This window comes from Pagrus major, chromosome 11 (genome assembly GCF_040436345.1).
Source record: "Pagrus major chromosome 11, Pma_NU_1.0".
Lineage (NCBI taxonomy): Eukaryota > Metazoa > Chordata > Actinopteri > Spariformes > Sparidae > Pagrus > Pagrus major.
The window spans coordinates 4,368,377-4,383,265 of record NC_133225.1 but is presented as its reverse complement, the minus strand read 5'-3'; the positions used below and the strand labels follow the sequence as shown (position 1 = coordinate 4,383,265).

The window sequence follows — 14,889 nt, the reverse complement described above, 5'->3', positions numbered from 1 at the left end:
TTAGATGACGTAGGTTCAGGTGATGTAGGGTTTATATGATGTAGGTTCAGATGATGTTGGGTTCAGGTGATGAAGGTTCAGGTGATGTAGGGTTTATATGATGTAGGTTCAGGTGATGTAGGGTTTATATGATGTAGGTTCAGGTGATGTAGGGTTTATATGATGAAGGTTCAGGTGATGTAGGGTTTAGATGACGTAGGGCTCAGGTGATGAAGGGGAACGTAATGTAGAAATGTAATGACCCCTCTGATCCACACTCCGGTCCAGCAGGTGGCGGTACTGCACCTTGAAGCTGTTTTCCAGACGCCATTAAAACACAAAAGCAGACGAAGAAGAAAAGGAAGCTCTTCCTTGGAGACGAGGGACGCTCGAGTGGTCGTCAGGCACAAAGTTATCGGCACTGTGAGATGTTTATGTCTCCTGGCTGATGTGAAGTTGTAGAAAGTTACAAACGGACTCATGATGAAGCTGTGACGCACTTTGTATCGCGCCGTGTGTCGTTAGCTCGCGTTAGCAAACATGCTGTTAGCTCGTATCGATAGCTAGCTAACACATGACATGAAACGGACCCGAACCGGGTCAGCTGCTGTTAAAACAACCCGTGAAGATGTAACATTATAGCTACACGGACGTGTTGAAGCTCACAGTTTAAAGATGTGGAAACGAGGCGGACGGAGCTCGGCTCTGGACCGAGCTCAGGCTCTGCTGTCCGCCAAGAGGAGCAGCAGAGGAGACGCGGCCACGACACGGGTACGTTCCGGTACAGTCAGTTTAAAACGTGATTAAATGAGCTGTGGGTGATGTTACACTAGAAACGTGTCCCCCTCTGTAGGGTTTGTCTGTGAACAGCAGCTCTGCTCCCCCAAATCCACACGCTGTGCTCTCGGATCTGAGTGACCTGTCCTCGGCCAGCTCGGCTCCTGATCCTGAAGCTGGTACTGTGGGTCCAGCTGCTGCTGCTGGTGCTGCTGCTGCTGGGAAGGTCCAGGGACGGGATGAGGATTCAACCAAGGTGCATGACTTTATGATATATATTGCTAATTGATGCTTTATTGCTCAGGACATGCATGCAACAAACTCACTGTAGGGCTGTTTGCAAGCTGGATTTGACAACAAGCTTCCACTTTGTTGTGTCGCTTCCTGATCTTGTTTTCTTCTGCCAGGATGTCGGACCTCAGAGCTCTGTGGGTGGAGGAGGGAGCAGGTTCTTGAAGAAGGCACCACCACCTGCAGTGAACAGCACCCAGTCGCCTGTCAGCAAGAGCCGGACGCAGCAGGTGCCTGAACCCAGGTACGGTTTTCTGTATGCAAGAGGAACAAATGGCAAGATTTTTCCAGTTCTTGTTTTTGTGCTTTTCTCTTCATCCACCCTTCTCAACCCGCCCTCTGCTCAGAAATGTGTCATCTTCCCTGCGAGGCTCCCAGACCGCTGCTCTGAGTCGACTTGCTCAAATCGAGAGCCGCGTCCGCAGCCGCCAGCAGGTCGGACAGGCAACAAAACCTGCCGAGAACTTCACCTCGGACTTCGGAGTCTCGCCTCCACCAGCAGCTGCTCAGTCTCTGGAGGCTTCTGTGCAACACTCGGCACAGTCCAGCAGCGATCAGAGCCCGAGAGGGAAACGCTTCCTCAAGTGCAAAACAGCTGTAGCTCCGAACAACAGTAACACTGCTGCTGGCCCAGATGTCGGTGTCAGGTCCAGGTCCAGAGCTGCTGATGCTGTGGTGCCTTCGGCGTCTTTAAGACTAGTGGGTGGTGTCAGTCTGGAAAGTGATGAAGAGGATATGAAGAAGCTGCTTGGAGACTCGCTGGATTCAGAAGACAAAAGCTTCCTAACACCTCAGAGAGCCTCTTCTACAAGAACAGCCGACGAGGTACCGTTCAACTTTGAATCGCAACCTAATCGCCAGACTTTAAACGTTAGCTAGGACTCATGGAAGTTGTGATCAGTATTTTTTTCTTCAATTTATAGACTTAACAATAAATCCTGAATATAATCAGCTGATAAATCAATAATGAAATTAATTTTTAGTTGTAGCCCAGAAAAAGTGATATAATAATAAATAATTCTTGTCCACATGGTCCCTGGTTTTCCATCATGTGGTTTTAAAAAGCCACAATTCCTTCAGTTTAAAGCTGAACTATACGTTCCTCTCTTACAGATGTTGAGCAAAAGCCGTCAGAAGGTCGACTCCACACCTCCTCCCGCTGTCGTCCCTCCCTCATCCTCCTCCAACACAGCACCACCTCGCTCCCCCTCCTCTCCCGCTCACCGCAGCTCTCCTTTTCGATTCACCGGTCAGCCTCAGGCCCACTTCAGCCCCTCTGCTCTCTCCCCGTCCCCCACTCCTCCCCGTGTCTCCCCTTCTCCTCCCAGAAGACTGAACTCCCCTCACAGAGCGAGGAGTCCACAGCGCTCCCTCTCCTCCATGTCGGGCCGCAGCGAGGTGCTCTCTCTGGAGGAGCTCTTCCCTGTTGGGCTCGGCTCTGAAGACCCACACAGTGAGATGAGTGCAGTTTCCTCTGAAGGTGAGAAGTTCATCACATACATGAGGAAGGATGAGAGTTAGTGTTGTACTTACTAACGTCACAATCAAGAGTTCAGAGGACTTAAAATCAACTGTGTTCCCCTTTTTGCATTTACCACTTACACCAGTGTCTCAGAATTAATGTTTCAATGATTTGTTGACAGGCCTGTCATTTTCTAATCAAGGAGGGAACATTGTATTGTTCAATAATTATGTTTTATTCTTCACTCCTCATCACATGCATCCTAGATGGACAACAAGGTACTTAAATCACCTCTCTGTGAAGCACAATAAACAGAAAACAGGATAAATGATAAATGAGTTGCTGTGCAGTGGAGCTGCAACGATTAGTTGAGAAGTTGATTAATCTTTAATTATTACACTCATTTTTCAAGCAAACATGTCAAACACTTGCTGGTTGCAGCTTCTTAAATGTGAGGATTTGCTGTTAAACGAAATAACGTGTTGATGACAGAAGATCCACTTTAATTTACCATTTACGATCTTGTGTTACTGCAGACTTCAAGTTGAATGTGCTGACGCTAGACGACCTCGTCCCTGCTAACCTTGGATTTACTGATGAAGCACCAGGAAAGAAGGTGGGTCGTGACAGCAGTTAATGAAGTGGGATAAAGTAAAGCTTCAGTTTAGTTGTGTGTGACACAGTATGACATTTGGATGTGTTTTTTTGCCGCATGAGGCTGCAGGAACAAGCTGTAAACACAAAATATTATCACCTTTCAAGAAGGGCTGGACAATATGAGACTATATAACATCTTAGATTTTGGATAGCATTATATCAGGATATGACAAAGTGTTGTGTTTTCCTGTTTTTAAAGGCTTCATGACAGTAAAGTGATGTCATTTTCTGAACTTACCAGACTATTTAATTTTCTAATACTTGACTTAACCAACTTGGAAGTACCAACAGTCATCAGTCATCCCTACATTAATGTTGCGAACATTTATCTAGTGCTTTTGAGGAGATTTTAAAGTATCAAGATATATATTGTGTATTTCTATATTATTTTAAGCCACATCACCTAGCCCTACTTTTAAGTTGATACAGCAGATCTGTTGGCAAACAGTCACTTATGTACACACACACTGTACACACACAGCAGCACAGGGCAAAATTAACAAAAAGTCTGGCTCTTTAGCTGCTAAATGCTCCACAAAGTTCACCTGCTTTATGTCTGGCTGTTTGCTGCTGAGCAGGTAGAGTCCAGTGGGTTATTAGGAGTTTTCTGCTGTAAAACGAGGTTGATCAGAGAAAAGAGACTGAACCAAAACAGTAAAGTTGAGGGACATAAACCCAAAGCAATGAGCTGAAAGAGCTAAAAGCTCTGTAGAGTTGAGGGGGACTGCAGAGGAACCTTTGACATTAAACATCGTCATCTGGCACATTGTTTAAATAAGAATATTGATCAGTGCAGCTGTAAGTAATGATCAAAAAGTGAAACCGAAACTGAACATACACAAAGGATCTGTTAAAATCATCAGATGCATTGAAAGAAACTTTGACAAAGTTAGACATTTATCTCCACCTGGGCTCACAAATATCTAACGGCCACAATGAGACTTGTCCCTGGATCCCTGGAGGACTTGTGAGACTGATGTGTTTGCTTTCTTCCTGCTGCCTAAACAGAGAGAAGCCAAACTCCGAACACCTGTTCCTGGATCCCCGAACAGACAACAGCTGCCAAGACTGAAGGAGAAGAAGAAGGCAGAGGAGCAGCAGGAGGAGGAGGACGAGCTGGACTACCACAGTGACTTTGAGAGTGAGCGCAGGACGGATCCAGATCACAGTGCCAGCCTGGTGTCAGAGCACCTGCAAGGACACGGTGATGAAGAGGAGGTTGCTTCAGAGGTCAGAGATGAAGCTTCAGATTCAGACATGTCTCGTCGTGAGAGGACAGACGATGATTACTCGAGCAACTTCTCGGACGCAAGCCGCTCCTACACCTCACGGACCGCAGATCACAGTCCAACAGACAGCAGGAGCAGGGACTCCAGATCCTCCAGATCCTCCAGATCCTCAGTATCACACAGCAGCCGGAGCTTTTCTCACCAGTCGAGGAGGCGAGCTTCAACTAGAAAGGTTTTAAAAGAGGCATCAGTACAGACTCAGACTGACCCACTGGCTTACGCATGGCCCACCGGTTAGTCCGCCCTACATGGTGTTTGTATGTTTAAGATGTGTTCGGGCCTCTAATCATCTCTACCACGTTCACATTTCCTTATAATAGTCATCAAGTTATCAGGATTAATTAGACGATGACAGAAGGAGAGTAGAGAGTTTCTGTTTTTTTTCTGTTTCTTATCTAAAGCTCTTCTTCCTCTGTAGGTGCAGCTGCTTTGGGTCCTGCAGTGGATATGAACTACCTTGGTCCCTCCCCACTGTTCACACATACTGTCAGTGCAGAAGTGGTGGAAGGTAAGACCCCATAGATACAGAAAATATACAACATAAATACCAACATAACATAAAAATCTTAAAAAGTTTCAAGCTGATTGTGGCTTTAATGTTTGGAGAGTGTTTGAGAGGGATTGTCCAAGGATGATTTCAATTTCTGCTGAGTTAGGGCCATTTAAATTTGTCGCTGTTGCACCATCTATCGGTGAAATGCTATTGAATTTTGCAGGATTGCTTGTTGTAACAGATTCAGACTATACCTATAAAAACTTAACATTTATAACATCAGGCATCGATCAAGTGAGGAGAGAAAACTAACGTGTACATACCAGGCGAGTCTGCTGCTTTGTGCTGCAGTGGCACCTGCAGGAAGTGTTTTGTAACTTTATGTTTGACAGTTAGTAGATTTGGTTTGCAGTCGAACTTGACACACATTTTACAAACAAAACTGATGATAGACAAACATGATATAACATCAGATAGAATAGAGGTAAAATTCCTGTTAAGAAAATAATAAAAGAATGAAAAGTTGTTGCTTCTGTAGCATCTGTGCGACAACTTATGTTCAGAACATTTTGTGAAATACATTTTTATGCTAAATATAACACGAGAGCCAGGAGATGGTTAGCTTAACTTAGCATAAACTCCAAAAAAGACTCCAGGAAGTCGCTGCGCCCGGACAAGAAGTAGTGTGGAACAGATTAAACAAGACAAACGATGTTCAGTAGTGAGCTTTAGAGATGCTGATTGGTAGATTTTGTTATCTTTCAGTAGCACCAGATTAGTTGTTTACTCCTGTTTCCAGTCTTTGTGTTAAGATAACTATGTCCTGGCTTTAGCACGCAGATAAAAGTGGTATCAATCCTCATTTTTGCTGTCAGCTAGAAAATGAATAAGCATATATTTTATTTAAAGACAAAAGTTCCTTTAAAAGTTCTGTAGTTAAGACATTAATTTGTTTGTTTTCATCTATAGTAGTTTCACAAGACTGCATTCGCCATAAACCCAGTTAATGTCCGTCTGTCCCTCCCTCAGCTCTCAGCACCTTCAATCCAGCTGTATTTGCACTCAATGAATTGCTGAAGCAGCAGCTGGCCGTGACGAGGCGGTCCATCGTAAGCAGCCGACACCTTCACTCCAGCCTGGTGCGCAGCCTTGAACCACCGAACTACAGATACACAACACTGGAGGACACCAAGGAGGTAAAACATGCTCACACAGACACAGTTACATGTTAGCGTAGAGCTGTCAGAAGTTTGACTCAATGAACTTAATGAGTGTTTCGTCACTGCTGCAAAGCCACAGTGGTTGAGGCTGATATGTCACTATATTGTTCTCTCTGCATGATGAGACATTAATTTGCTTTAATGCAGATGTTTGCTGCAGTCTGATTGGATGTAGCTGCTCTGTTGCTCAGTTTAGTAGAAAATCAGTCAGCGTGATGAGACAGAGAAGTTAAACTAACAGAAACCAGTCGTCCTTTAAATTGGTGTTACATTTCAAACTCTGGACTGCGTTTAGAAAGATTACAACTCTCTCAGCTGTAACCTGAAACCTGTAGATAACCCACTCACACAAGCTTGTCCACAACATTACTTTTATTCTCTCCACAGTACATTCGCAAACACAGACCTCCCAAACTGACAATGGAGGAAGCCTTAGAGGAGGTGCTGCAGGAGATGACAAACCAAAATCCTGTCTGACCACTGATACCGGATGTCATGAATTACTGAACCCCCGTGTTTGAAACAAGAGACATTCACCATGTTGTTCTTATTGAAATATGTTTTATACAGAGATGTTTTTCTACTGTGTGAAGAAGAACAGTAATAAAGTGTATGAGCTGGATCGTGTTACAACATCATGACTGTCATTGTGTTTAAATGCTTTGGTTAAATAAAACCCAATAGAATTACTCATTTCCGTGTTTACAAATGTGTCAACATGTGTTCTGAAAGAAGAAAGATGTGAAAACAATTACACTTAGAGATGAGGCAATCAGGTTATTGACTATCAGAGCTCTTCCCCTATAGGACAGCCGGGGCAGCAACCATTTCTATGTGGACAACTTGGCTTCCACCTTGTCCAGCACTCCCTCCCAGTTCTGCCTCTGAAAGTCCTCAGTTCAGGGGTCGTGAACTTAACTAATGTAGCGTGTGAGTATTTTTATATATATATATATATATATATATATATATATATATATATATATATACATATATATACATATATACATATAATAAAATATATACACTCCAGTCAGTCAGCAGACATATAGTTGCAACTGCTGCAGCAGTGTTATTTTCAATCACACTACCTTGCTCAGCATTACACACCCTACTCTGCCTCTGATTGGTTACATCCTACCCAGCTCAGTAATGCACATGTGCAACTCACCAAAGGTTAAACAGAAGCGAGATGTCTCACTCTGTAGCTAAACTGGGAAATAAAAAAAAGAGTGTTTTTTGAAAATTAAAGTATGTAAACCTATTCTACCAGGACCCCCAAATAAAAGTATGAATCTGAAAATTTGAATAATACGACCTCTTTAATTTTAATGCATTTGAGAGAAATTACTGATTATTTTTATTTTGGGTCATTGCTGCATTAAAACAGGGAGTGTAATTAGCCAACAAGAGACAATCAACTCACCTGGCCATGCCCACCTCCACACTCACATTATTGACGATAAAGAAAAATCTGATTGTGTTAATATTTTGTGACGGTACCAGTAGTCACCCCGGTAGACTGGCTGAATAAAGACGCCCAGCGAGTGAAGTAACAAAATGTTTATTTTAAAAAATAACACGTACAGTACGTATACAGTCACACCAGAGCTTTCAGTCTTCGTCACCAACAATAACTTCAAATGTTCTAATGATAAGTGCAGGATTTGACAGAATCTAAAGACAAACTTCAATGTCCGGATCCAGGAACATTTATAAGTGATATAGGAGGGTTATGTGGTGTTGGTGGGGCTGTTGAAGGCACAGATTCAGGTTGAAGTGTGGGTGGTCAGTAGGGGTCGTTGAAAGGGTAGTGAGGATGTCCTGCATCCCTGGGAACACGTTCTCCGTCCACCTGCAACATCAGAACCAGAGTTGATACAGTTCCTTCTGCTCTCAGTAATGTGTTAAATCTGGCACTTTTTAAAAGCTGGACTTGCCCTGTAATGATCACAGGCTCATATATACTACATCTTAGAAAGGTACCTAGACGAGACATTATGTTTCCCAGAGCGTACTCACTTGGATCATTGGTACGATGTAGCGCCAGCCTTTGTTCAGCGCTGTAACACTTTTCATTTCCTCTGCTTCAAGGGTAAAGTCAAACACCTGACGACAAACACAAATCAACACCTCACAACCCGAACAATATCCTTTGAAACTGAGCTCACAGAGAGTTGTTAGCTGTAGTAACTCGGGGGCAAAACTGAACCTTAATGAGATATTCATAAATTTTCCATCTAAAACAAACAGCTCCGTGGTTTGTAAATTAATTAAACTTCACTCCACCTGAATGTTCTCTTTGATACGGGACTGTGTCACACTCTTGGGGATTGTTACGACTCCTCGTTGTGTCTGCCACCTGCAGGTACAACAAACGTGTTAGTGTTCAGTCACTGGAGAGATCCTCAATCAGGTCAGTGTATTTTAGCCTTCAAATCAAGTTCACCTCACAATTCTGTGAACAGGTTTTTTTCAAAGCAGGTTCTTATTTAGCTAGTTTTTAATGGAGCCTGAGTGATACAGCAGGAATGTGCACTTCCACCGTTACAGTACGGCTGAACAGTTAGTGCTGTTGTTGAATGAAGACAACAACTCCCATGATCCCACACTACTTATGTCCTCTGTTTTGTTTTGATTGAGAGTAGCCGAAATTAAAAACCGTGCATTTAATTTCAGAATAAAATCACCTTAGGATAATCTGAGCGGGAGACTTCTTATATTTCTCTGCGAGAGCAGCGATCACAGGCTCCTCTAGCAGAACCGGTTCATCTGGATGTTTCCAGGCCCGGTCGGGAGAGCCCAGAGGGCTGTATGCTGTCATCACCAGGCCCCGGTCCCGACAGTGGGCCAGCAGCTCTACCTGGGCCAGGTAAGGGTGGCCCTCTACCTGTCCAACCAAACAGAGAGATACCAGGGTGGTCTGCAGCTATCACAACACCAAACCTATGACGTGCTACGGCTGTGTCATCATCACAAACGGGCTGTACCTGTAGCACAGTGGGTTTGATGCTGGCCACAGACAGGATGTCGTCAATCTGCCGACTGTTGAAGTTGGACAGGCCGATGGATCTGACGTGGCCCTTCTCCACCAGCTTCTCCATGGCAGCCCAGGTCAGCTTGTAGTCGATGTCGTCATACAGCAAAGTGCCATCCTCCTTTTTGGGGAAAGGATTGTCTCCTTGTCTAAATGATAATTAATAATGTCAATATTACAACTTAACTACATTGTTATCTTGGAATAACACTTTAATGACATCCTTTTCTGACTAACTGTTAATTAGCTGGTTAATTAAAGGGTCGTTTTCTGGGGGATTAAAAGAGTAAATCATCTCATTATTAGACGTTGAGCTCACTGGAAGGCGTAGGGCCAGTGGATGAGGTAGAGGTCCAGGTACTCCAGCTTCAGGTCCTTCAGAGTCTTCAGGAGGGCCGGCTCCACGTCCTCTGGGTGATGTCGGGTGTTCCACAGCTTGGATGTGATGAACACGTCCTCTCGTCTCAGGGCCTGAGGCACAGACGACATGTCAGATACAGTTTGGTAAAAAAAAAATGAATGGAGGGACTGTCAGTGTCCTGACATTCTGTAACTACTGAACTATCTATCAACCCCTAAGGAGACATTTTTTGCGTGACGGTGATTCAGCTGTTGCTTACCTTGCCGGGGCCGAGCGTGTCCTGTAAGGCTTCTCCAATCTCCACCTCATTGCCATAGATGGCTGCACAGTCGATGTGGCGATAACCTGCCTCCAAGGCCCAAACAACTGCTTGTTTCACCTGTTACAAGGGCGAAATAAAACACTGTTAAACACTGACGTGCACAGATTTGTGCTGTCATGCCTCCATCAGTTGACAAGGTGTGAATCTTGCTAAATATTACGTTCCGTGAATACACATTCGATCTTTCACACTGATTGTTTGAACCTTAAAAAAGGAAGAAAAACAAATAATTAACTGATTTTACTGATTTGGTTGGAAAATGGTTTTGTGTAGATGCGAGGGACGTCACCGGTTAACTGTTAATCGGCAGCTAAAATCTAGTGATTATTCTCTACGAGCAACATTTTTCACTCGACACGCAGTCATTAGATGCATTCCTAATGTAAAAACACTGATTACTGCAGCTCTTGTATCTGAAATGACAGTTGTATTTCTGCATTTGGACAGAGGATGAGGAGGAGTGGATGTGCAGAGACACAAAGAAGGACTGACACTCGACTGTCAGAGAGAAATCACATTACAGAAGGCTATTTTTGTTTAAATGCAGGAGATCAGTGCAGCCTCTACCTTTCCTGGCTCACTCTTCCATGTTCCCAGTCCGAGGAGGGGCATCTTCCGCCCCGTGTTGAGAACTGCAAAGTCATTCATGCCTCTCTGAAGCACCTAAAAAGGAAAAGGAGAGGAGGATTCAGTCGGCGAGGGGAGCTGCTCGGCTTACTCTGGTGTTTAAAGCTGCAGGAACAAGAATTGTATGTAGAAATATGAGCGCTGCACTGGATTTTAGACGCTATCTGATGTGTGATATCTTCCAACTCATTTTGGCTTATTGCTGATACATGCTGATATTATTGTCCACCTTCAAGTCTCTCCTGTCGTAGAGGTAATATATCGTTGTGCCTGTTCTTATCTTGATTGCCCTCTGGCAGATGCAGACGTTAAATGCTCATCAAACTGTGGACATTTATGGGCAAAAATGACAGAACTACTCGGTCAACGTTTTTCATCGCTTACGCGTAATAAGAGCATCATCTTATCAGCAGAGATGTTCATTCCGGGCCAATGCAGATATTTCATTTTAAAGCCTTTATCAGCAAATACAGATGACGTACGCCCCTCTCATCAGCCTTATTAAGCCATTTAGACTCGGGCTGCAACGGCACGACATTTTCACGACACGCTGTTACACAATTTAATTGTGATGGAAGCAGAAGGACGAACACTTTGTCCTGACAGACATCAACCTAATATGAATGAATGTTTTTCAAATTTTCACAAACAGTGAAATGCAACAAACAAAAAGAGGCAGAGGCTGCCACACAAACACATAACGAACACATCATTACTGCGGTTAACGAAGTCGCTGACTGTAACGAAATTACATCACTTGGATGAGAAAGTTCAGGCAGAACTGAGAGGAAACACACGATCCTAACTTTATCAACTTCAGCCGAGTTTCTTACGAATAAAGCAACAGTACAGCAAAGATATAAAGCCAGTTCAACAAAAGAAGGAGTTGGCAAGCTGTCACCTTACTGAGAGAGTCAATCCCCACAGCACGACATGGTGATAAAGCATGCACCAACATTTCTCAATTCCCTGATGAACTGAGCTTTCAACTACACAGCTACAACTTGAGAGCTTACGTCAGGAGATAGCTGCAAGACATGCTGATCGAACACGGCACGAAACTGTCACAGAATGCACAGAATAACTTACGTTAACTCAAGTCCCACTCGATTCTGGTTTAAAAAAGGATTTTCTTCTGCAGAAAATGAGTCGAAGCACGTACAGAGTTCTGCCAGCTGACCGTCGAAGGAAAAAAGGAAAGGAAGTGATGACTGTGCATTTTCCTCAAAAGTCACCAGACTGAGCTGTAACCTCTCAATACACACACACACACACACACACACACACACACACACACACACACACACACACACACACACACACACACACTCTGAGGTGCTTTAAAGAGGAAATGGAATAATTTCCTTTAAATAAACATAAATCAATGCATATGTCAACAAGGAGAGAACGCAGAGAATAACACCAGATCAAATGTTTTCAGACACTCAGATCTGAACTCAGCAGCCAGTTTACAGCAAAAAGTGAAACAGCTTTTAAACACTGAAGATCAACTGGAAGAATTTAATGTTTCCCGTCCAGACGAGATTTGAAGAAAATGCCTTCATCTCCAACCAAGGAGAGGGTCACAAAAAACACAAAATACATTTCTGATATGCTTAAAAAACAACAACATAATGATCCTCTGAGCTCTTTAGGAATCGGTCAGCTAGTTGGACTTCAAGAACCAGAACCAGACACTGTAAAGCTGCTGCTTTGCTGCACACAGACAGAACCAACTTCGTGATTATCTAAAGTACTTGTTCCCGACTGTTTTGGCTCGTGAACCTTTAAACAACTGGTTGGTCTACGAGCTGTAACAGACTGTTTTTGTGCTTGTTTTATGCTTTGCTTATTTTCAAGTCCTGGGAAGGTTAAAACGTTCAGTAATGTCAAACCTTTGTGTGGCATCCATGTTTTTTTTCTGCCATCCTTGTCTGCTAAAACTCAAATTAAAACCTGTCCCGTTTTCCTTTGTCTTAGGCTCTCCTTGTGTTGAATATCTATTCTTTAAAGGGTAACTACGCCAAATACATTACAAAACACGTTAAACACGTGTGTTACAGGTCTTAGGGAGTACTACTTCATATGTGAAGAACAGTAGTAGCCTATAAATCCTTTTAAGGCTCCAGAAAAAGATGCATGTAATCTGATAAATGCCTCCCAGTGATTCCACTCAGTGGCTAAATTGCATTGTGGGTAATGTAGGCACCAGGTTTTAAAAAGCAGCCCACTAGTCTCGCATTGCAATTACTCATTATGGACAGTTTAAAAAGAGATACAGCAGAGATGTTGAGCCATTTATTCAGCGCGTTCTTCGTCCTTTTTCAAAACCCGGTGCCTACATTTCCCACAATGCATCTCAGCGGCCAACTTGAATGAGGATAATACAATTCAAGCGTGCGGCTCTTCTAGACTTTCTAAATGTTATTGGACAGAATTACGACGGTGAAACGAGTCATTTCTCGGTGGCTGTGACGCTCAAAATAATTTATCCACCGTTTTAAAGACGCTTGTTCGTGACGTGACGTGATGACATCATATATATCATATCGATGACATCACTGGAGGCAATTTATCAGATTACATGCAAGCTTCCTCTGGAGCCACAAAACACTTCATGCTACTATTTTCACATATGCAGCAGGACCTCCCCGAGACCTTTAAGCACACTTTAATGCATAAAACTGGTGGGCTCCCCCTTTAAAAGTTACCCAGAATGCAACCTGTCAGTAAAACAAACCAACGTTTAGCCACAGATGTTTGGTCTGATGTGAAGTAAAAACATCAGCTGTCAAATATATAAAAACAGACATTTTCCAGATCTTTCCAAAAATCAGGCTGTCAGCTGATTTTTTTGGGGGGGAGTCACGCGCCACACAGCCACGCCCAGGAGACTGACCTCGAGCTCAGCACCTCAAAATGTGTCAACATGTTGATATTAGCAAGCACCGGCTGATGCAATCAGGCTCCTAGCGTCGATTAACACACATTAACTGTATCGTCACTCAGTAGATCCGCTCATTGACCTCTCTGTCATCTACTCTTGAGCTGTAATCAACAAAAAACTGTCCAGAAAAATCCAAGTCACCGCTGCAGTCAGTGCTAAAACAACAACAACAACAACAACAGCAGCTAGCTTTAGCTTTAGCCTCCTCCTGAAAACAACTCTCGCGCTCGGCTCATTAGCTTTTTTTATTCGACGTTTTACAGAAACCATCAGTTCACTCACCCTCTCGCCAGTGTCAACACATACACGACGGAGCATCTGCTTAAAGAGCCGACAGCTGAGTGAGAGCATGACCCGGTTCGGCTCAGCAGAGAGAGGTGACACTACATTAGCTCGTCGTTAGCTCGTCGTTAGCAGCAGCAGCTCAACTTACCGTGTCAAGACTTTAAATCCTGCGACTTCGATCAAGAACCTCTTCCTGTCGTCCTCCCGAGCAGGACAAGTGTGCAAGAGTTGTTTTTTATTTATTTATTTATTTTTTTTCCACTGCCAAATGTTCAAAAACACCACCTCATTTTGGTGACGTTTCCTCTTCCGGGATGATGTTTCCTCTACTTCCGGTGTCCAATCCTGGGAGGTGTCGAGCTGCACTGAGCGTTTTAAAAAAGGTTTTACATAAATATACAGTCACCACCGGCTCTGATAAGGCTTTCCACGCTTAGAAATAATAAAAAATGTTTTTTTTAATAATGGGAAATCTTCAAATACTAAGCTTAATATTTGTATGAATGCAATGTAGAATAATTAAATCACACGGCAGGTAAAAATATTGTGACATCAATATTGACACGTGCTGTGACAATTTCAATATTAATATTGTCCATTTCGCCGACATGTTAAGAACTATAGCCTCTATTTTGTGTCTCTGCAACTACAAGGTCTATATGAATTATCAAGGTATCATAATAAAGGGGGATACTTGAGATGTTTGTTCGGATGTGTCAGGCAAGGCAAGTTTATTTGTATAGCACAGTTCAGACACAAGGCAACACAAAGTGCTTTACAGGTGCATACAATTACATTAAAAGATGTTAAAAGAAGTCGGAATACCTCAAGGAACAAAACATTAATAAAATAATAAAAGAATAAAAGTCACAGTGCAGTTCAAAACCTTGAAATCGCTTCAGTGAAACAACTCAAGCAGCAGCGCTCTGAATCAGCTGCAGCTGTCTGATGTAAAGACCTGTAAAGACACCGTTACAGTAGATAAATCCTGGATATATATACTTTGAGTAAGTATAAGTATATATATGCCACTAAGTCCGAGGAAATGAAGTTGGCACACAGCATAAATATTTTTTTTTCTTATTAAAATATTAGAATAAATATCTTAAGAATGATGCAGCTGCAGCTGTAAATCTCTAGCA

The 14,889-nt window shown here is 43.1% G+C and overlaps 2 protein-coding genes across 4 annotated transcripts; one reads left to right on the top strand and one right to left on the bottom strand.

Moving 5' to 3' along the window:
• The first annotated feature begins 373 nt into the window (after positions 1-373).
• Positions 374-6,861, top strand: c11h19orf44 (chromosome 11 C19orf44 homolog). The gene is made up of 10 exons (XM_073476683.1): positions 374-750; positions 833-1,012; positions 1,164-1,291; positions 1,395-1,872; positions 2,161-2,527; positions 3,046-3,125; positions 4,175-4,688; positions 4,874-4,963; positions 5,978-6,144; positions 6,556-6,861. Exons 1-10 carry the CDS (start codon positions 655-657, stop codon positions 6,643-6,645), a joined length of 2,190 nt encoding a protein of 729 aa, XP_073332784.1. The 5' UTR covers positions 374-654; the 3' UTR covers positions 6,646-6,861.
• An 855-nt stretch (positions 6,862-7,716) lies between these two features.
• Positions 7,717-14,078, bottom strand: akr1a1b (aldo-keto reductase family 1, member A1b (aldehyde reductase)). Of its 3 annotated transcripts, XM_073476987.1 has the most exons (10): positions 13,896-14,061; positions 11,605-11,690; positions 10,456-10,551; positions 9,826-9,945; positions 9,525-9,676; positions 9,159-9,354; positions 8,859-9,058; positions 8,458-8,530; positions 8,191-8,277; positions 7,717-8,023 (listed from the first exon to the last, which is right to left on the bottom strand). In XM_073476987.1, the coding sequence occupies exons 3-10, from the start codon at positions 10,534-10,536 to the stop codon at positions 7,958-7,960; spliced, it is 975 nt and encodes a 324-aa protein (XP_073333088.1). In that variant the 5' UTR covers positions 10,537-10,551; positions 11,605-11,690; positions 13,896-14,061; the 3' UTR covers positions 7,717-7,957. The 3 variants fall into 3 exon arrangements, with proteins under 3 accessions (XP_073333088.1, XP_073333087.1, XP_073333086.1); XM_073476986.1 differs by lacking the exon at positions 11,605-11,690 and having other exon boundaries at positions 13,896-14,078; XM_073476985.1 differs by lacking the exons at positions 11,605-11,690; positions 13,896-14,061 and adding an exon at positions 13,745-13,847.
• Positions 14,079-14,889: the final 811 nt, after the last annotated feature.

Bases quoted from the DNA above. Each gene is read 5' to 3' on its own strand.
- akr1a1b (XM_073476985.1), bottom strand. From the start codon at position 13,813: ATGCTCTCACTCAGCTGTCGGCTCTTTAAGCAGATGCTCCGTCGTGTA. The intron at 9,946-10,455 runs GTAGAGGCTGCA...CCCTTGTAACAG, and splicing joins GGAAGAGTGAGCCAGGAAAG to GTGAAACAAGCAGTTGTTTG. The intron at 9,355-9,524 runs GTGAGCTCAACG...ATTATCATTTAG, and splicing joins CACTGGCCCTACGCCTTCCA to ACAAGGAGACAATCCTTTCC.
- c11h19orf44 (XM_073476683.1), top strand. From the start codon at position 655: ATGTGGAAACGAGGCGGACGGAGCTCGGCTCTGGACCGAGCTCAGGCT. The intron at 1,013-1,163 runs GTGCATGACTTT...TTCTTCTGCCAG, and splicing joins GGGATGAGGATTCAACCAAG to GATGTCGGACCTCAGAGCTC. The intron at 1,873-2,160 runs GTACCGTTCAAC...CCTCTCTTACAG, and splicing joins CTACAAGAACAGCCGACGAG to ATGTTGAGCAAAAGCCGTCA.